Raw genomic sequence first — 23,200 nt, 5'->3', positions numbered from 1 at the left:
TGAATTAGGTTCTAATCTGTTCCCCATTTATCACTATCACTATACAGTGTATTAAAATCTATCAGTGCTTCTGTACTATTTTAATTTCTTGTTGAAACCTCTTACATTGGCCTCTCTTGGTCTTTGATGAACATTTAATAAGACAAGTTATTTTTGTTCCATTTTTATTTATTTATTACTTATAAGTCTATCTGATCCTTAAAAGTATGAAAATACTTTTTGTATTATACAATAAAAATTCTTGCTTAATTCTCTTATTCTATTAACCTTTCAAGTACATTGTTTACAGTGATTAATTATCAAAAGTAAATGGCAAAGGGGAATAACTCCTCTCAGTAGAATACAAATTAATAGAGATCTGGCCAGGACCAGAACACTTGAACAAATGATCCAGATGTTCAAAAATCTGGTAAAAATACCCTTCCTTATTAAAACTTTTAATCTTTTTGCCTCTGATATGCCCAAGTGCAGAGAAAATTTTTAAAGAAATAATGCATTTTTACTTCAGATTCACTATATTATCAATAGAGCCCCCCCCCCCCTCCCCCCTCCACCAAGAAACACTAGAGTCTCTCACCCTGGGACCAGAAGTTTGCTCATCACAAGTAATCACTTTGTTTATCTGCTTAACACTAAGGAGCAGACAGGATTATTTAATAGAATTAATGCATTTTCACTATATTTATCAAGAGCCCCACCCTTACACCAGCACATCTGACCCGGGTCATGCAATTCACTACTCTGGAAGAAGCACTCTTGCTCATCATAACTATATACTTAGCTTCTTTGCTTTTTAACCAGAAGCAGAAAAGAATATTTTCAAAGAAATTGTGCTTTTTCACTATATAATCAATAGAGCCCCCCCCCCCCCCCCCCAAACCTTTTCACTAGAACCCTTGACCCTGGGGCCATGAAATTCACAATTTTGGAAGAGGCATCCTTGTGTATCATAACAATGTATTTAGTTTGTTTAAATAGTACCCAGGGGCAGAGAAGAAGATTTTCAAAGAAAAAATTCACCTTCACTATAGGATCTATAATAGCCCCACCCTAGAACCAGAACCCCTGTCCCTGGGGCCATGAATTTCACAATTTTGGAAGAGGCATCATTGCTTATCATAACAATGTACTTAGTTTGTTTCAAAAATACCCAGGAGCAGAGAAGAAGATTTTTAAAGCATTAATGCATTTTCACTATATAATAAATAGAGCCCGGGCCCTAACATCAGAACCCCTGATCCAAGGGTCATGAAAATCACTATTTTGGAAGATTCACCCTTCCTAATATCATAACTATGTATTTAATTAGTTTCAATTATACCCAGGAGAAGAGAAGAAGATTTTCAAAGAAATAATGCACTTTCAGTATATGATCTATATAGCCCCACCCTAGCACCAGAACCCCTAACCCTGGGGCCATGAATTTCACAATTTTGGTAGAGTCCCCTTGCTTATCATAACTATGTATTTAATTTGTTTCAATAATACCCAGGAGTAGAGAACAAGATTTTCAAAGAAATAATGCACTTTCACTATATGATCTATATAGCCCCGCCCTAGCACCAGAACCCCTGACCCTGGGGCCATGAATTTCACAATTTTGGTAGAGTCACCCTTGCTTATCATAACTATGTATTCAATTTGATTCAATAATACCCAGGAGTAGAGAAGAAGATTTTCAAAGAAATAATGCACTTTCACTATATGATCTATATAGCCCCCCCCCCCCCCCCCCCCCAGCACCAGAAACCTTTACCCTGGGGCCATGAATTTCACAATTTCGGTAGAGTCACTCTTGCTTAACATAATTATGTATTTAATTTGTTTAAATAATGCCAAGGAGTAGAGAAGAAGATTTTCAAAGAAATAATGCATGTTCACTATATGATCTATATAACCCCACCCTTGCACCAGAACCCCTAACCCTGGGGCCATGAATTTCACAATTTTGGTAGAGTCACCCTTGCTTATCATAACTATGTATTCAATTTGTTCCAATAATACCCAGGAGTAGAGAAGAAGATTTTCAAAGAAATAATGCACTTTCACTATATGATCTATATAGCACCCCCCCCCCCTCCCCCTAGCACCAGAACCCCTGACCCTGGGGCTATGAATTTCACAATTTTGGTAGAGTCACTCTTGCTTAACATAACTATGTATTTAATTTGTTTCAATAATACCCAGGAGTAGAGAAGAAGATTTTCAAAGAAATAATGCACTTTCACTATATGATCTATATAACCCCACCCTAGCACCAGAACCCCTGACCCTGGGGCCATGAATTTCACAATTTTGGTAGAGGGCTCAATGCTTATTACAATCATGCAAACAGTTTGACTGCTTGATGTCCAGGAGTAAAGAAGAAGATTTTTAAAGATTGCATTAATTTTGGTGGTTTTAGCCCCACCCCTCAGGCCCCAGGGGGGCAGGGACCATGATATTCACAAATTTTGTTCCCCTTCACACATAGATGCCATATGCTAAAATTGGTTGAAATTGGTTCAGCGGTTTCAGAGAAAAAGCTGAAAATGTTCAAATGTTAACACACGACGCACGACGGACGACGACGGACGAAAATAGATAGCAATAGGTCACCTGAGTGACTCAGGTGACCTAAAAAATGTTGATGCAGTTGAATAGCTTACATCAGTATGTATCAACATATGAAGTTTGATTACACTATCTTGAATGGTATCTTTAAAACTGAGCTAAACACTAATTTAAGAAAAGTGAGGTCAAGGTCAAAGGAAAGGTCAAGGTCAAAAAATGTTGATGCAGTTGCATAGCTCTCATCAATATCTATCAGCATATGAAGTTTGATAAAAATATCTTGGATAGTTTCTTTGAAACTGAGCTTTGAACAGAGCTAAACGCAAAGTGTGACGGAAGGACAGACGGAAGGACAGAAGGACGGAAGACGGACATGACAAACACTATATGCCCCGGCCATATTCATGGCGGGGCATAAAAACCTTTCAGATTCAACATACAGACATCTTTTCACCAGAAGATTTCAACTTCTGCAAGCTTGTGAGATCAAATATAATCCTCTGCTCATGATGCAATCAGATCCTTGCTACGTGTTATTAGCAGCAGCTGCAGGTAATGATGTTATACTTACCGTCTACAGACAACATGGCAGTGCCCCGTCCACTGGGAGCTGACACGGTATAAGATATATAATCCTTGTCTGGCATGACCATTCCCTGAGCAGAGGCGTTAACATTCATAGCCGGAGTGTTAGATGGTTGGGGCTTCTTTGGGATATCCGGCTATGTATTAATATTACATAAAAACATCAATAAATCATGGAAAATTTAATTTCATTTATCTATTGCTATAGATTATGGACCTAATATAATTTATATTCAATAGAATTTCAATACCTACACTACTCATAACTTTAAAAAATGCTGTTAATACTGAATGAGAAATCTTATGCTACAATATACAACCAAGGAAAAAAAAATATTTGCATTCAATTTTTTAAAGGAATATACAGTTGAACTTTGGTATCTCTAACACCTATATCTTAAATACCATGGATATGTCGAAGTGATTGGGAAGTCCTAACTTAAGTAATTTCTTAATAAGTATTTTACCCTTAAGCGTGATATCTTGAACCCTCAGATATCTCAGAGTTTTTTGTAGGTCCCATTGAGTTTGAGATCATGAAGTTTAACTGTATATTTAATCATTAGCCAAACTTACAATTACAGGTTTCCTGGGATAAGATGGCTGCCTCTGAGGAAGAATTCCTGCAGGTGTGTCCACCTTAATGGAGAAGTGGAGATAAAATCAACTTTAAAGATAATCAGAGAATTTCACAGCTAATAAAACTTAAAAAAAATCAGTAATATTCTATTCTCTTTAGAGAAGTGGACAGGCTTTCGCCTAAATCCACAAATGTAGGCAAAAGCCTGTCCACTTCTCTAAAGAGAATAAGTAATATTTCTCCTTTACAGGATATTGCTCTAGTTACCAGGGATCTTGTATTTACACATCATACATTTATCTTTCTATCATAATTTATCTTGCACTGGCTTTCATGTTTGCAATGAATATGACAAAATTTTGATTTAAATTTTGTTCACCTGCACTGCAGATTTAACTAGGTCAATTCTGTAATTGTCAAAGTGACACCAACGAATGCAAAAATAAATATAACTGATCCCGCCTACATTGAAGAAAAAAGTTTATTGTAAGAAATATCATAGCAGTCCCTTGATCATCTCATCAACCAGTCCAACTTCAATTATTTTATGGACCACTTAGTAAAACATTTCAATCATCAAACTAGAAATATGTCCATAGGACATGAATGCCCCGCCAAGGGTATATTAGTAATGCAACATGAAAAGTTGTATTAGTGTATGAAATATGATGAGAATATCTTGAACAGTTTCTTTAAAATTGAAATCTAAAAAGTTGGATATAGATGATAAATTCTCACCAAATTATGTATAAATGCATAAGCTTACATAAATACATCTTAAACAAATGCAAAAACTAAAACTCTTTAAAACTAAGCAAAATGCAAATTTAAGAAAAGTGAGGTCAAGGTCACAGAAAAGTTCAAGATCAAACATTTTTGATGCAGTTGAATAGTTCTCACAAATACATATCAGTATATTAAGTTTGATAAAAATATTTTGAATGCTTTATTTAAAACTGAGCTAAACACTAATTTAAAATAAATGAAGTTAAGGTCAAAGGAAAGGTCAAGGTCAAAATTTTTTTATGCATTTGAAAAGCTTACATCAGTATGTATTTGCCTATGAAGTTTGATAAAAATATTATGAATGGTTTCTTTAAAACTGAATTAAACACAAATTGATAAAAGTGAGGTCAAGGTCAAAGGAAAGGTCAAGTTCAAATAATGTTGCAGTTGAATAGCTCTCATCAGTATGTATCAGCATATAAAGTTTGATAATACTATCGTGAATGGTTTCTTTAAAACTGAGCTAAACACTAATTTAAGAAAAGTGAGGTCAAGGTCAAAGGAAAGGTCAAGGTCAAAAAATGTTGATGCAGTTCAAAGCTCGCATCAGTATGTATCAGCATATGAAGTTTGATTACACTATCTTGAATGGTATCTTTAAAACTGAGCTAAACACTAATTTAGGAAAAGTGAGGTCAAGGTCAAAGGAAAGGTAAAAAAAATGTTGATACAGTTGAATAGCTCTCATCAGTATGTATCAGCATATGAAGTTTGATTACACAATCTTGAATGGTATCTTTAAAATTGAGCTAAAAACTAATTCAGGAAAAGTGAGGTAAAGGTCAAAGGAAATGTCAAGGTCAAAAAATGTTGATGCAGTTGCATAGCTCTCATCAATATCTATCAGCATATGAAATTTGATGAAGATATCTTTGATAGTTTCTTTGAAACTGAGCTTTGAACTAAGCTAAACACAAAGTGTGACGGAAGGACAGATGGATGGATGGAAGGAAAGAAGGACAGAAGACGGACATGACAAACACTATATGCTCCAGAAATATCTGAATTTTTTTTTAAACTAAGCAAAATGCAAATTAAAAAAAGTGAGGTCAAGGTCACAGAAAGCCTAAGGCTAAAAGATTTCATGCAGTTGAATAGCCCTCACTAATAAGTATCAGCATATTAAGTTTGATAAACATATCTTGAATGGTTTATTTAAAACTGAGGTAAACACTGATTTAAGAAAGTGAGGTCAAGGTGAAAAAATGTTGATGCAGTTGATAGCTCTTATCAGTATGTATTAGCATATGAAGTTTGATGACAATATCTTGAATTCTTTATTTAAATTGAGCTGAACATTATCTATAAGAACACCTCATGGCGGGGCATAAAAATGCTTGAAAACTATAAAAATTGACTCATAAAGTTTGAATATTAATACAGTATCAACTGCTACAGAGACTTACAGCGTAACTGACTGCAGCGTGATGGAGGGAGGCAGCTTGTCTCTGTAGAGTCTGTCTGATGTAACTCTCATCCTTCAGGGCATGTAAACTGTCAAAACAAAACACAGCAGTCAACAACCTTCATCTGCATACTATTACGATCCAGAAGAAATATGTGAATCATGCTTAAAAAAACAACAACATAATAAAGCTGTGACATCCGGTGTATAATCATGCATTATACAGCTCATTTTCACAAATTGATATGTGTCAACTTTATCAGTACTGATGATGGATGTATCATATATGAATGACATCATGGTGAGAATATAGCACCCCCCCTCCAAAAAAAAAAAAAAAGTAACAGTGATATATGTATACCAATAACATAACTTACATTTTTAACTGTTTATCTTTGCACATTACTGCCAAAATATGAAGTAACAATTTATGAACAGAATCTTTTTCATACCTTTGCTGTAAAATTGCAAACTTCTTCTCCCATGTGCGATGTATCCTTTCAATTTCTTTTTTAAGTCTTTCAAAGGAAATTCAATAAATTTTTATACATGTTAAAGCATATTTTTATTTAATGACTACTTGTGGGAACTGTGTCAATAATCAGTTTTTTTCATGTCATCTAATTTATTAAAAAATTATATAACACATGAACTAAGTGATAATAATGTCTAAAAGAAACTTAATACATTGACAAAAATACTGATTTAACTGATGATACTATACTACATTTAACATAAATGAATTGTTTACATTACAATATAGCTTATAGATAAAATATGAATTCAAGCATTAGTAGAGTTGCCCCTTTATAGATCTCACATGTACCTTAAAGATGACCTAAATTAAGATTTATACTGTTTGACATTTTTTCATTGATTCCAATTCCTACCTTGCTATTTCATCTCTGAGCTTCTGTTCCAGTCTTTTATATTTCTCAACATCCACTTCTTCATGGGTTTTCACAGAGTTCTTTTTTCTCTCCTAATAATCAGTATTAATCAATTTGCATATCATCTACATGTAATAAATTAAAAAAATCATCCAAGGACTCAACTTTATTGTAAGTACACTGCATTGCCTTATAGTCCATATACTACATACTAGGGAGGGCAATTTGTAACTGGTTAACCAATTACTCATTTGGAACATCGGTTAGAAAAATCTGTAATCCATTAATCAAAAAAAAATTTAAAATACATGTAAATTTGAACACAAGTTTCTTAAAATTAATTTTTGAACAAGAGGCCCATAGGCCACAATGCTCACCAGAGTCAGCCATACCCTACCCCCAGGTGTCATGTTTTGAACAAAACTGAATCTAAACTATCTGAGGATGATTCAATATTCATATGACTACCATAATCATGGCTTTGCTGTTCTTGAAAACAGAATTTTAAAGATGTCTGCCACCCTTCCCGGGAGGAGGGGGTTGGGGGGGTTGGGGGAGTTGGGGTTGGGAGGTTGGTTCATGATTTGAACAAACTTGAATCTACACTACCTGGGGATGCTTCCATATCAATATGACTAATCAAGGCTTTGTTGTTCTTGAGAGATATTTAAAGATTTTTCTTATATACTTTAAACCCCCATTGTTGCCCAAAATTACCCAAGGGGTCATGATTTTAACTCAAATCTACACTACCTGAGGATGCTTCCATATCAATATGTGTTGTTCTTAAGAAAAAGACTTTCAAAGATTTTTTCTACATATTCTATGCAAAACTGATCCCCCATTGTGGCCCCAAATTACCCCCTGGGGTCATGATTTGAACAAACTTGAATCTACATTACCTGAAGATGCTTCCATTTCAGTATGTTTTTGTTCTTCAGAAAAAGATTTTTAAAGATATTTCCTATATATTCCTATGTAAAACTTTGATCCCCCGTTGTGGCCCCACCCTTCCCCCAAGGGTCATGATTTGAACAAACTTAAATCTACACTATCTGAGGATGCTTCCATATTAATATGACTAATCATGGTTTCGTTGTTCTTTTAAAAAAATTTCCTATATATTCCTATGTAAAATTTGATCACCCATTGTGGCCCCACCCTACCCCCAGGGGTAATGATCTAAACAAACTTGAATTTATACTCCCTGACTATGATTCCATATCAATATGTCTAATTGTGGCCTTGTTGTTCTTGAGATCAAGATTTTTAAAGATTTTTTCCTATGTTAAAATTTAATCATCTATTGTGGCACCACCCTACACTCAGGAGCAATGATTTGAATAAACTTGAATTTACATTATGCTAGAAAGCTTTCAGATAAGTTTCTCCTTTTCTGGCCTAGTGGATTTTGAGAAGATCTATATATAATTATATTTTAAAATACTGTAAATGTACTTTGTTCCAACGGGACATAATTCCATAGAATCACAATTTCGGTTTAATCCACCGGTAGAAAATTATGCCAATTTCTTGGATTGTCATTATATGTCCTTTATGCATTTTAAGTATACTGTGAAAAATTTTCGCAGAAAATGGTGACTTTGTACATAGCGTGAATTAATACCACACGGGAAACACGATGTCTACAGTAACCCCAACCTACAATTGCCTTTTCTGGATTATCTCCCCTTGAAAAGGGACATGGCCCTTTATTTGAGCAAACTTGAATCCCCTTACCTAAAGAATATTTTGTGCCAAGTTTGGTTGAAATTGGCTCATTGAATCTGAAGAAGGGGATAAAAATATGAAAAGTTTACGAAGTATATGCCCACAAGCTGCCACGACAGTAAACAGGCAAATTTTGATCAAAAACACTCACTTGAACCTTTGAGCTCAGGTGAGCTAAAAAAGAAAATAGGTTTAGGAAAGTCAAGCAGATAGAAGTAATACCTTCAACTGAAAATAAGATGTAATAGATTTTTGTGGACAATTGACAAGTAAAGACAGATTTAGAGGACTAAGTACAAGATAAATGTGTGCACTTTTGATTTGAGGAGCCACTTCCAGTGCCAGGACAACAAGAGCCTTTCCCACTGCAAATGTGTCAAACTTGACCACCGGTCAACTCACACTTTTGTGATACTGTGTAAAACTTGGGGCCTAAATTATACAATAAAAAGTATCAAATAGGAACTTAATTGATATCTCTTAACATGTAAAATCATATCTAGCTCAACCTTTAATATCAATCTGAAATAATCCTACATTTGATTTCCTCTTAACCAGTGTGCGTCTTGCTGATGTGGTCATCTTTTACAGATAATATACAGCCACAACAAAGTACTCTAAAACTACTGATCAATGCTAGTCCTGGCATCAACCATGCAGACAATGCAGGAAATACTGCTGACCACTGACCATAACAAACTATACAGTAATGTGTAAAGTTTTTAAAGTTTACATGCTCAGTTTTAACTCACCTGCATTAACTCCTGTTCCAGAAGTTTCTTTTGATCCATCAGTAACTTCAGTTTGCTACTCTCAGCATCCTTTAATGACTTGGCTTCCTCTTGTCTGGCATTTTCTGCCTATAGTGAATGGACACAAAAAAAATGTATATTCTGTATAAATTACCTAGACATTCCTTCAAAATATTTGCAAATAAGAAGTTAAATCCCCCCATCTTTCATCAAAAATAGATAAATGAACAGACGATGTGCATGATTGTTTTTCTGGCATATCTTGAAGAGAAAGGTTCCTTACATGTATTTGATATTAAAGTCTTTTTTATTGCATTTCCTGCATAAAAATAAATGCCGATTTGGAAATACTTATACCCTACATAATAGCTGCACATGAAATTTGCTGCAATTTGCATAAAAAAAAAAAATTTTTTTTTTTACTTTATAAACCTATACATTGTACTTAAGTTACTATAAATGAAGAGTCAAATGAATCTAAAAAGGGAATTAATTTGTTACAATGATCAGTATTTTGAGGAGCTGACTTAATTAACTCCCCTTACCTCCTCTTTGGCTCTTCTGATTTGTTCCTCCATCATCCTCTGCATTTCCTGTTTCTGTTTAGCTAACTATAGACAATAGATACATCAGTAGTCTTCTGAGATTGATAAATCAAACAATTAAAGATACTGTATCTTTTAAGGGAAAAAGCAGAAAAAAATTATCAATGCATAGAAAATATTGAACATCCATTACTTATCATAATCTTAGTCATAATCTGCTCAATGCCACTTTTACTTTTCATTTATTTCTTATCCCTTTAATTAATTAAAACAAGATCATAATGTATTAATTAATACACAGCAATTTATTTTTTCTTAAAACTACTCTCTCTCTCTCTCCCAATCTTTCTCTCTCTCTCTCTTATGTAGTCATGAATAATTTTCCTTTTTTTCATCGTCTTAAATATTCAGCCTCAGTGTAATAATGTAAAATCTTGGAGATTAATCATATTATAGATAAAAAAAGGATCTGTCATATAAAGTGAGATAATGCAATTCTGCAGATCTTCAAATGGCAATTACATGTAACACAAACAAGCAGTGAATGTCTAGTTGAATTTCAGTTGAAAATAACTTAATTTGCAAGTTCAGTATATGTGGTGTTTCTCTCTGTTCATTCTTTTAAGTTCAGCAGAATGATTGTGTGCCAATTAAGTGCATGAGTGGGAAAGAAAAGCTTTTGAAAAATCATAAATGAAAAACAAGGATACATCTTGATGCTTTAAAAGAGGCAATTTTTTTTTTGTAACATGCTTGTGCTCAGGAGATAGGGTCTGTTGTTGAATATGAGTTGAATGTTAGTTAATCAACATGCAATTATTTTGACATAGTAAGCTAAGTGTTAGTTTCTTTTCTGTAAAGAAAGGGTATTTTTCAAGCATTAAATTAATGTGCTAATGCTGCAAGTCTGAGACTGAACTTATACATGAACTGCATGCTGTTCTTAGAAAGCTACAATATTTAAATTTTCTAATTTATTTGGGGGAAGGGAGTATCACAATTAAAAAGAACACTATATTGTTTGTTATTTCTTGGTTATTATATTTAATGAGGGAAGCTGTGAGTGCATATTGTATAGTTAGTGTCACAATCCTGATTATATAATGCAGAAACTTACATCTGAGTTCTGTAATGTACAAATCATAAACATATAAATAACTAACAAACAATGCTTGATTCATAACAACAAACTGCAAACAATAACCCAACACACACTATAAAGGCATAGATATAATTGTCTATGATTTACATCTGTTAACAGACTTAAGCACTTGTGGGGGCTCTGCAAAATATCTTGAAAACAGCTGTGCTTGATTTGATCATTATGTACAACTTAATTTTTAAACCAAGTTTTTTAAAAGTGATTAGCTCATGTGAAATTTGGCTTATCTTAATACTGTACATAGGTTTAAAAGGAATTACATATTATCTACTATATATATTTAGTAAATGAAAATGAAAGTCTATACATTGCTTATAAGGATAAATTATGTTAAAACATCCAGCAAACTGATTGGTTAGATTTTAAGGTTAACGTTACATATAATTTTTTTTTTACCTTTGCACTGTGCATTATTATAAATAAACTTCCAATTTTGGTTGTTACATGTATTACTATGCAAAGTAATCTGTCAGCGAATTAATTAAGAGCTGTCAGAAAGAATTGTTACATAAACATGATAAAAGAGTAGTATACAAGCTAAAATATCATCTAGATTCTGATAAAAAAAAAAAAATGAATTCTGTCAAGCAACTCTTACTGGACTGAGGATTCTTCAAGAATTCCATTTAAATTATATTGCAACCAAAAAAAAAAAAAAACTGCACACAACCTATGATTATTTTCTTGCAAAACCAACAAATAAAATTGTGCGTTCTGAATGAGTTTGTAAATATTACCAGAGCCTCTGCCTGTAAGTAAACAATAACAAACATGGTCATCACAACATCAATAAGATTTTTGTGATAAAGAAATACAACACCATTACATTATGTAATACAAAATCAATAATTGTCTAAAATACCGTAAATCATTTAGGAAAATACATTGATACACTATTCATTTATAAACACTCGCATTTAATAATTTCTTGAGGTTCAACTACAGTAAATTTTATAATGTTTCAAACTCAATCTGTCTTTTTTTGCTACCTTATAATTAGTTTTTTTTATAATCATGTGTTGCTAATAAATGAAGAGGTTTATATATATTAACATTTCTAACTTACAAATACATGTGTAATATAAAGGAGATAGAAATTGAAAGGATTTAAAATTTCATATGGCAAAATTTAAAAAGTCACATGGATTTTTAAGTACACAATCCTGTGGTACTCTGGACATGTTAGATTTCAGAGTGCAGAAAACTGGGGAATGTTAAAAGAAATAGAAATGTAAACAGGGGCAAGCAAGTAAAAAATAGTATGAAATGAAAGACAATTTGAGAGAAGTTAAAATATTATACATGAAAAAGTGGTTGGGACTTTCAAATTGCTATGACATGCATTATTCAAGGTATTAATTTGATTGAATACCCAGGGGCAGAGAAGAAGATTTTCAAAGAAATAATGCATTTTCACTATATAAACAACACAGTCCTACCCTTACACTAGAACCCCTGATGCAGGGGCATGAAATTTGCAATTTGAGAGGCACCCTTATTCATCATAACTTTTCTTTTAATTTGTTTGCTTAATACCCAGGCACAGAGAGGAAGACGATGCATTTAATTTCACTATATAATCAATACAGCCCTACCGTAACAGCAGAATCCTTGACCCACAGGCCATGAAATTCATAATTTTGGAAGAGTCAACTTTGTTCAACATAACTATGAACTTAATTTGTTTGCTACATGAGGTAAACTTTTCTGGGTAGTTATAAATAAAACCCTACTGAGTATGTTAAGAACTGTAAGTAGGTAAACATAATAATACACATGATGAAAGTGGGAATTGACAGTTATTGTAAGGTCATTTTGACAGAAACACAGTATATTAGAGATAAGAGTAAAAGGATTGTAGAATAGTACAGTTACTGTAATATAATTGGGAATAAATACAGTGAAATTAAGAAATGTGACAGTTACCTCCAATGCCATCTACAATAAGGTCATTTATACAGTTTACATTTAAGTAGAACTTTACCATAACGAGCATTTCTCATCAGATTTTATGTTTTAAGTGTATGCATTACAGAATATTAAGCAATTACCATTTTATCAAAATAAGGGGAAAAACAATTAAGAAGGAAAAAAACCAGTGAATGAACTAACTGACACACATGTTCAACACAACCAAACTCCCAATAATCCAAGAATTTCCTGTAAATATTAAATTAAACTATAAAGATAGGGCAATGATAAAACGATCTAACCTGAGATTTTGAAGACTGCTTCTCTTTTTCAGCAAGTTTTTTGGTTTCTTCTGCTTCATATTTTAGCTGGGAATAAATTAATGAAATTCTAAATAAACGACATCATTGGATATAACTAAAAATGTTATGAAATATGTGGAGTGATGAAATAAACTATCATGTCAACTTGTCCCACAGAATCCTAACCAATTGCTTAAACTGTTCAAGTAAACTTCAATATGTATTGCTTTATAAATGTGAGAAGCATTTCAGGAAGCACTATGCTTTTAATTATGAATTCCAATCATTTTTACTGCATCACCTTCAGGATTCCAAATACATTCTCTCAATTAGGAACAGAGCACAGGAAGAAATGATCAAGACATAAGTTTTTATTCAAAAATATTGTTATACTGTATTGTTAATGTCATAAATTGGCAGAAAAGAAAACATGCACATTTATAAGCTAAAAGTGAACAATTGAAAAGTGACTACATGAGAAGCCACTGCAATGTACCAATCCTTGAGTTGACTTAATCGCCACCAACTGAAAGACTTGAATCAGTGGTCATTCAGTGACCATTCTGAGAACTGAAAGCTATCATTTTAGTCTTAGCATTCTTTATAAATAGTTACATGTACAGAATCAGAAGAGGAAACTTACTTTTGACAGCATATTTTAACAAATTCTTATAAGGACACTCATCATGCCTAATTATTACATTTACCAATGTAAAAAGGCAAAAGCTTTTTCTTCTCAATGGAGACAAGTTTATAATAGCACCTTCTCATCCCCTGTTCACTCATTAAAAATGAGGGGACGGGACAAGTAGTTTTCTCTTACAACCTATAAGTTATTTACCTGATCCACCATGATTCTTTCCTTCTCCAAGTTGGAATTTAACTGACTGATTTGTTCCACTACAATGTTAAATAATATCTGTGAGTTATTATTTAAATACTGCAGATGTAATGTGTTCTCAAAGAATAAATTTGTTTGTACTGACCAGGTAACTTAAAGGCTTAGTTGAGATAATTTAAAAAAAAATAAAAGTTAAAAAAAAATGGAGAAAATTAAGACCCAATATGAAATATACTTTCACATTGATATTTTCATCACCTCTGATCACTTAAAAAAACTTTATTTAAATATTTTAGATAAATTTAATAATAACAGTTTTCCAAAAGAAATCTTGTTTATCTTTGCATAAAATATGCCAGATAATGGACATTTAGCAAAGTTAGAGTTGTCTCTCTTGGTCAATGAACCTCAATTTTATCTGTCCTAATTTCATTGGTAACTTATAAACTTACTTAGGTTAACATTCTCGTTTTCCTTTATATCTAGGGCCTCCTCGAGGCGATCCACCCTCTTATGTAAACCATCACACTCCTCCTTCAGGGCCTCAAACTCCTCATTAACACTGGGAGATTTAGATTTCACAGAGAGCTCCTCAACCTATCAACATATAACACAACTCTTAAGCTTAGCTCATGTACAAGGTATATACTTACATTGTGCCTTAAAGCACATTGATCATATTGCAAAAACACAGTAATTATTATTTTTACTTTTAAGAAGATATGTTTAGTTCAGCAACTAATCAAAGCTTTGCTACAAAATTATTTTAAAATCATAAAAATATTTATAATATAATGGACAAAATTAACAAAGCTGAACAAAAATCTCCCTGTTCCAAGTACCACACACCTGTATACACTCTCACAGCAAATCTACATCTACAATCTGACATTAAGCTAAAGTTACATATATAAAGAAATATTCAAATATGTAATTACAATCAGCATTTCACATACTTGTACTGGTGTAAAAGACACATCACAAAGTATACATTCAGCAGAAACACATGGTCATTGCACACTCTATTATCATTTATAAGTAAAAAGATATTTGACTCTCCCTTTACAAAGTGCTTCAGTGGTGCTTCAATGAAATTTAAATTTACTTGATCATAAAGTTGAAATTGAAAGGTTTGTGTTGCTTTAGTACTAAGAGTGGCCGCTTTCATCTCTGTTTTAAAATTGTCTCGCTGAAAATTAATTAATTTTACAACAGAATCAGAATAAAATGCATACAAGTATTGACTGAGCCTTCTAGACCAAGGATCTTTCAGTTAGGTTAGACTAATGTTACAGACAGGTTGTTATAAAATTTTCAGTTTTATGGAGACCAACATTTCATAACACTGTGGAAGGAATAAACTTTACATGTTCAATAAAAATGGCTGGAAACTGCATGCATATATTGTGCTAAAATTAATCACTGACAATCTAACATTAATTTCTGTACTAATAATATGGATCTGTATTTCAAGGTCATTAATAATAATAATTTTACTTGGAGAATTACAGACATGTCAGTGACATCTACTAGCAATTGTTAGAAAGCTGCACAAAAATTATTAGATGTTTATAGCGTACATTTACATCATACTAAAAAAATAGGACAAGGCACAAGTATTTTGCATCAGTTACAGGTCACAAGATTTATAATGACATATATTATACAGTTGTTAGATTTGTCATACAGTCATGGAAAATACTTATCATCACACTGTACACATACCACAGGGGGCATCTTGTTGGCTTGTTTTGGGGGTGGCTTGGAAGGAGGAGCAGGAGGAGGGGGAGGGGGAGGGGAGGGAGATTTAGGTTTGGGGGGAGGGGGTTCTTTGGTGGGTGATGGCTCCTTCTTTTTCTTCTTTTCCTGTATCATCAGAATTAGTAAAGTGAAAGAACAAACAGAAAGTGATGTGGGTCATTCAGACATGCATATAAGGATGACATTTCTGACAAACACATTAAAGTAATTTAATTATATTTGCAGAAGGAGAAAAGAAAGGAAAAGTATTGCCTTCATTCAAAAAGAACAGTTGTTTTTAGATATATATTTAAAAAACCTGATTTATATATTGGTAATAAGGACACTAGCATATATCAATGCTGAATTTATTCAAAAATAATGTATTATTGATACAATGTATAGATATTTAAATATTATTAAAAAAGAGATTAAAATATAGGTACATGTATATCTGTTAGAAAGATATGGTATATCTGTCAGAAAGATATGACAATACAAATTGTCAATTAAAGATAAGTGCATGACTTTGTTTGCATGTTTAATAAAGATGGTATCAAGTCAGAGAAAATAAACATTCAGTATTTCATGCAAATATGCACATTCTTAGGTTATGTGAGCATGAATGTACACAACATAACAAAAATAAAAAGTACATTTTCTGGAAAGTATAGAAGTGTACACTGAATTAGTTAGAAATATTGTTAATCCACCCTCAACATAGTTTATTACCAGTGAAGGGACCGGGGAGGCAGCTGTTGTATTGGACGGCCGATCAGAGGAAATATCCGGCTAATCAAAAATAAAGCAGTACGTACTATACACAAACTGGCTCTGCACTTCATAACAAAGCATTTACTGGCTGTATGCTAGTTCTTATAAGTAAAAAGGAATGCATGACTATGGACATTTTGGAAAATAATCAAAAAGACAAAATTTGAAACTATAGAGTGGTCTTTATTTTCTAAACTATTTCTGTATAATCAAGGAATATTTACGAGAGATTACATGTCCTTTTAGTTTCTTTAAATATTAACTTATTGTAACTTTTTTAAAAATCTAAATACAAAAACATAACATAAACACCTGATCTAGCAAAACCTATAAGTAAATTTAATAATACGGTAGCATGAAAGCTCTCTACTAAAGTCATAGGTGCTGAAAGCTCCTAATACTGAAGCATATATATTGTTCTATAATGAAATAATTCTAACTGCGTAAAACAGAAACAAAATTATTTTTTTAAAAAATCCTTGAAAGAAAATTCTTTTAATTATGTAAACTTATATCTAAGTTAAACAAACTTTGTCCAAGATATAAATGCAAGGACATGCACCTTTTAACTAGGAATACTGATTTGTCTTTAATAAATGGGATTCAACTTCATGTGAAAACAAGAATGCTTATGTATATACATCTCTTGTCAGTTCCTATATCACTTTAATGTATGAAAGGTAAGAGTGAGTTGATGAGAAATTAAAATTCTCGTCAAAATTATATTAGCTTTATAGCACATGTGACTTGCAAAATTTATGACTCTATCAATTTGAAAACTAAATGCAATACTATAACATTTAATGAAAAATTGAGTCAATTTAAGTAAAATACTAGAAATGATAATAAAAATTAATAATTATAATCCTGTCATGAACTGTAACTTGAAACTGATTTTCCACAAAAATTACAAAATAACTTTGCATGAAGCAACTGTGTATCAACTGTACACAATTTCCTTTAGCAGGTATATTTACTTGTATAAAAACACATACACTTTCTACTTCACTATTGCGCCTCTGTTGGAACTGTGCCAGCTGCATCTTCAACATCTGTATGACTGTTTCATTACGCTGAATGGTGGCCTGCATCTCTTTGTATTTCTCGTCATGTTTACCCTGGCCTTCTTCCTGCTTTTTTCTCTCTTTCTTGATCTTTGACTCCAAGTTTTTCTATATTAAAAATTAAAATTTGAACTAGATTTCCTAGAAATGCAGAACTTATGACATAAGGATAAAAATTCTGCTTGTAATGGTTGTTTTATCTTACATTGTACAGAACAGCGACTCTAGCAATGGCGTCTGACAACTGCTGTCTGAAGGCTCGTCTCACTGTAGACACTCTCTATAACAGATCAGATCTCTCTGTTATTACATGCAATGGCTATAAACTAAAACATTATTGTCATGACTTTTCAGTGAATATATGAAATCTGCTAACAGTAAATGTGAACAATTCAAGTCAACTCACATCTTCATGAATTCTCTCCAGTTCTTTCACTTTTTCATTTATTCTTACGTATCTGTAAGGAAAGAAAAAAAGCAAGGACATCATATTTATAACTAAAAGTCCATTCCTTATATGGTTTTTCTATTATATTTGTAAGTAATTGAAAATAATACCATTCAGCTTTGATGTTTGAACCAGTACTATTATGACATGCATATGATCAACAATTTTCAGTATAAATATCACCGTAAACACTTGTACTTGGATTGTATGCCTTGTGTAGGGATATATAGCTTTATCCCATGTTTACCCCTTTATCCCGTGGATATGACTCATTGGATAATTTTTTCATAATCCACAGTGAAGTGCAGTTGTGACGTCACAATGGTTTTTGCGTTAGCGTGATGAAGTAAAATAAAGTGGAGTCCTATATAAAACAGTGTAAAACATTGGTTGTGAAGTATTAAACATGGGATAAAAAGAATCTCCCATGATTTGTAGTTGGATATGACTTTTATCCAACTCGTTGTGTGTTTTTATCCCCTCGCCAAGGCTCGGGGATAAAAAACACACAACTCGTTGGATAAAAATCATATCCAACTACAAATCATGGGAGATCCTATATTTATCATATGTTTACTTCTTGATACAGTGGATATAGCTCATACATGTAGGATATCATTTTTATATCCATAGTAATGTGACGTTACAATGGTTTTTGCATGAATTTGATAAAGTCAGTCATTGGATATACATGTACATGTATAAAAACAGCATACATTTAGGATCTCCCATGGTTTTTGGTTGGATGTGATTTTTCATCATTATGTGTTTTTAATCCCCAAGCCTTGGCGAGGGGAAAAATGCACATAAAGAGTTGGATAAAAAATCATATCCAACCACAAACCATGGGAGATTATTTTTATCACATTTTACACAAAGCTATTTCATGTTTTACATGCAGTTTTATATATGTAAATCCAATATATGTATATAAAACAAGCAAGTCAAAACTGGAGGTGGATTGAGTTAATGATGCGGATGGTGAATAGTTTCTTAAATAGGATCTTTTTTTTCAAAATCTGTGTGAGAGTATGTCAAATATTAAAATTGACAAAGATAACTCTACAGGGCATGTATAATTTTGTGTAAGAATTACGATTTTGCTGAGTTGTGACTACAGAGTCTGTTTGGTACCCTCTCATGTTGTACTGACTGTAACACTTACAATTCCAAGCTTTTTTCTCTCATGTTGTACACTGTAACACTTACAATTCCAAGCTTTTTTCCTGTAGTTTTTTCTCATAGTCTGCCTGCATAACATGCTTAGTCAGATTGATGTCCCGACGAAGATTTGTCACATCCTGAAATAGTTAACAGTGATTATCAATTTAGGTAATAATTATATAATTAATTATTAACTAAAACTTACTTTATATATTTCAGTACCTATGATTAACATTAATGTAATACTCAAAAAGTTAATCATGCATAAACATCATGAAATCAAGTTTTTTTTCTCCTCAAAACAATGCCTTAAATTTACCCAAAGTAGAATGCAGAAAAAAAATATAAACTCAAACTTAAGAAAGCACTTGAAATTTAAAAAAAAGCCAACATTTACCCTTCCTGTTTTGCAGGATAATTCATTGCTTATCATAGTTCAACTGTAAATACAGGTATATGTGGCACAATTTCTCAAACACAACTAAGTACAACACACATTACCTGCAGTGAGATCTGTACTACCTGGGTCATCTCTTTGTGACATTATACCTGTAGTAAGATCTGTAGGACCTGTGTTATCTCTTTGTAATATTATACCTGCAGTAAGATCTGTAGGACATGGGTTGTCTCTTTGTGACATTACCTGTAGTAAGATCTGTAGGACCTCGGTCATGTTTTAGTAACATTACCTGTAGTAAGATCTGTAGGACCTGGGTCATCTCTTTGTGATAATACCTGTAGGACCTGGGTCATCTCTGTGACAATACCTGTAGGACCTTGGTCATCTCTCTGTGACATTACCTGTAGTGAGATCTGTAGGACCTCGGTCATGTTTTAGTAACATTACCTGTAGTAAGATCTGTAGGACCTGGGTCATCTCTTTGAGACATTACCTGTTGGACCTGGGTCATCTCTTTGAAACATTACCTGTATAGGACCTGGGTCATCTCTTTGAAACATTACCTGTAGTAAGATCTGTAGGACCTCGGTCATTTCTTTGAGGTCGACAACCTCTGTGACCTCTGTTTGAGAACATCTGTCCAAAGTGAAGAAGCCCACCTTGTGTTGATCAGCAATATTTGGTCTAAAGAAAGAAGTGCTATCAATAAATATTTACATTTGCAAATATTTTCCTTTATGTAATACTATCTGAACAAGGCATATTTAAGCCTGTATATTTAAGCAGGTTCGTCACATGACCATAAATTCAATGCTAAGCCATTAAGGTATATCGTGTTTTTTATTGTGCAAAATATATCAAGATACAGAGACTTAAAATACCAGTATTTAGTACATTATTTAATTATAAATTTCAGAAATTGTTCATTTATTTGTTCAAACTTTTAAATAGCAATTGCCAGAAGTGTAAAAATGTTGTAAAACAATGACATCCTCAACATCCAAACATGCTTCATTTAAATATATAAAAGAAAATGAAAAAGTCAAGTTACATTTTCACACCATACTTGTTAGAAATATTATGGAAAATCATTCAAAATCATAGTTTAATTAAGAGTAAAGGTATCATAATATCACCGTGACGTTCTTGGGAAAAATTGTGATATATTGCGATACAAAATTTTTGGTGATACCCATCCCTACTTAAGTCTACATGTAGTCTTCACTTAATAAAGGTCTAAATGAAATAGACTAAGTGTAACCCGTACTAATTGAGTACAAAGTATGATATTCTAGATCCACTCAATATCAACAGGATTAGGAAAATATTAATGCTAAAAAAAAAGAGGAAAAATATCAAGCAAAGGTGAAAAAAATAGATATAGTCTAACAAATAAGATCAACTTTATCTCTGGTACATGTAATATTTTAGCAAAATATCTGAGATACACTGTACATATGATCATATTACTTGTAAACTACAATGCATGGCTTCTCTGGCTACCACAAGGTATCATCAAAAGCCTTAGAGTGTTTATTCCAACATCTATACTTGCATCTCACAAATTACACCATACTGATACTTAACATGTATACTGAAAGGAAAAAGAAATGCAGGGTAAACTTTTTAGGTGAAATAAGGTAATATATTTCAGAGGTATTTTCCAGTTATCCTATCTAACATTTAAAATCATCTTTAATAAATATGTAACCAAAATCTCATTTGATTTTCCCCAATAATTCACAAGTTATTGAAACTCATATGACTGTACTCCCCAAAAGTGAAAAATGAAAATTCTCATTATCTCAAATGTCTCCCTCGCTCATCTGTCACAGCCTTGACTCTCCTATGCATGGAGTTCATCAGTGTGTTTATCCGTCTAATAGGGATATTATTCAACCCTTCCACGAAGGTAGCCCTTAGTTGATTGAGACCAGCTTGGACATTTTAAATCCTATCTTCCACGTAGTCCCACAGTTTGATGCGAAAAAGATGGACTTGACGGAGACCAGTCATGTGGATAAATGTGATTGTTTGCGAGAAAATCTTGACAAACCCTGGCAGCATTGGGAGGGGGGTTAACATGTCCCCAAAAAATAGGCAAACGATGCACGCATGCGCGAGTTAGAGGAACACTTACGTAAAGTTGACGAGCTCACAAACCAAAACTGCACTATCAATTTCCTTCAGTTTTGGAGTGAATGTAACGATTATGATAGCCTGCTGTATTAATAGCAGTTTTAGGGTAATGTGATGGTGATTATACAGGTGGCAGGATGAATAGCCCAATCTTGACGTGGCGCTGTTACACGTCAACGTCATCGTCATGGTTGGTTGGAAACCTTTCTACGCCCTCTCTGAGGATGGGTAAGACGTTCTGTTGTGGAAAAATTCACAACAAACTGCACAGAAACCTGTTGTTGCCTTTGTCCTTACTTAGGCAATGCAATAGCCAGACCCCATGGTACTTCCGTCAACCATACCTTGATTTCAAGAAATCGAAATCGACTGTAAATATCGAAAAACGATGTGTATAACTTAAGTGCAGCAAACAGTACTAAGAGATTGTTGAAAAACATGTCGTCATCGATATGCACATGTTTTCGGCTTTTAACCACTTTCCTTATGTGACGTCATACATTTCATGGTTGAGTAGTCCTGAACACTGACTTTAATGCACAGTAACCAAGATATCCCTCTGACCAATTTTCATAATTTTCGGTTATACAGTCAAAAAACTTTCGCATATTATGTTACCCTGTGTTTCTTTTTCCTTTCAGTATATAGTTTTTTTTTTTTTTTTTAGCTATTTCAATAGTTGATATTTTGCTGCTTTTTATGTCTAAATTTCATACTCCACAGAGTGACCAATGCAATGGCAGCAGAAACTGATGGTTACTTATGTATTCCTGAATGTGTACTGTATGATAACATTGGGGTACAGTACAGTCTTAATCATCTTATCTGTGGCTAATTATTATAGTTTTAATGATTTAGATAACTTCTGAAAGATAACATTCATACTGATAAATGATAAAAAATTCTTTGCAAATTACAAAAAATACATGTAAATCAAAATTTAAAAAAAAATGATAATATCAAAGACCTACATGTTTACAGTGTAGAGGCCTTGATTTTATCAAATTAAAAAAAAATCCTACTGAGATTCTGATTCCTCCACTGCACACTCATCTTCATCAAAAGAACCTTTATAAATGCCTGCTTGAATTCCTAACGTCCTATATTTCGGAACTGCTTCAAGATATCGCAGCATTGTCAAGTATGTAGGGCTATTTATCTATTTTTGACGTCACTCGCAAACGAGTAGATTCTCGTGCATTTTCCCAAAAAATTCTAGCACAGAGGAAATTCGAAATGCATAAGCTGATATCACCATTTCAGCTCTTATACAAAATAAAATAACCCAAACATCGAAAAATTATAGGACTAATCGAAATTTCAAAGATCCCTTTTAAAAAGTCCAGCTTAACCCAGTTTTACTTTAGAAATCTTCTGTATGTACGCCTATAAGATGTGACAGTGGAAGTGATTCAGCCCCAAACAGGT

At 33.0% G+C, this 23,200-nt stretch overlaps 1 protein-coding gene across 3 annotated transcripts in view; it reads right to left on the bottom strand.

Annotated features, from left to right (window-relative positions):
* Window positions 1-23,200, bottom strand: part of LOC133188473 (uncharacterized protein C10orf67, mitochondrial-like) — a 29,020-nt gene that overhangs the window by 5,636 nt on the left and 184 nt on the right. The window contains exons 2-19 of one of the 3 annotated variants that reach the window (XM_061323917.1): window positions 20,197-20,317; window positions 19,279-19,370; window positions 18,028-18,079; window positions 17,827-17,901; window positions 17,553-17,729; window positions 16,516-16,575; window positions 15,769-15,909; window positions 14,496-14,640; window positions 14,044-14,102; window positions 13,203-13,268; window positions 11,727-11,738; window positions 9,828-9,893; window positions 9,283-9,390; window positions 6,800-6,891; window positions 6,362-6,427; window positions 5,911-5,998; window positions 3,715-3,777; window positions 3,125-3,275 (exon numbers count right to left, since the gene is read on the bottom strand). In XM_061323917.1, coding sequence (XP_061179901.1) covers window positions 3,125-3,275; window positions 3,715-3,777; window positions 5,911-5,998; window positions 6,362-6,427; window positions 6,800-6,891; window positions 9,283-9,390; window positions 9,828-9,893; window positions 11,727-11,738; window positions 13,203-13,268; window positions 14,044-14,102; window positions 14,496-14,640; window positions 15,769-15,909; window positions 16,516-16,575; window positions 17,553-17,729; window positions 17,827-17,901; window positions 18,028-18,079; window positions 19,279-19,370; window positions 20,197-20,317 — 1,634 coding nt within the window. The remainder of the gene's footprint in view (window positions 1-3,124; window positions 3,276-3,714; window positions 3,778-5,910; window positions 5,999-6,361; window positions 6,428-6,799; window positions 6,892-9,282; window positions 9,391-9,827; window positions 9,894-11,726; window positions 11,739-13,202; window positions 13,269-14,043; window positions 14,103-14,495; window positions 14,641-15,768; window positions 15,910-16,515; window positions 16,576-17,552; window positions 17,730-17,826; window positions 17,902-18,027; window positions 18,080-19,278; window positions 19,371-20,196; window positions 20,318-23,200) is intronic. The other 2 variants (XM_061323918.1, XM_061323919.1) reach the window with 2 other exon arrangements.

This window comes from Saccostrea echinata, unplaced genomic scaffold, assembly GCF_033153115.1.
Source record: "Saccostrea echinata isolate AGI-Se365-2 ecotype Australia unplaced genomic scaffold, CSIRO_AGI_Sech_v1 ptg000016l, whole genome shotgun sequence".
In the NCBI taxonomy this organism is placed as follows: Eukaryota; Metazoa; Mollusca; class Bivalvia; order Ostreida; family Ostreidae; genus Saccostrea; species Saccostrea echinata.
Note: the sequence above shows the minus strand (reverse complement) of the source record. Positions and strands in the feature narration are given on the sequence as shown.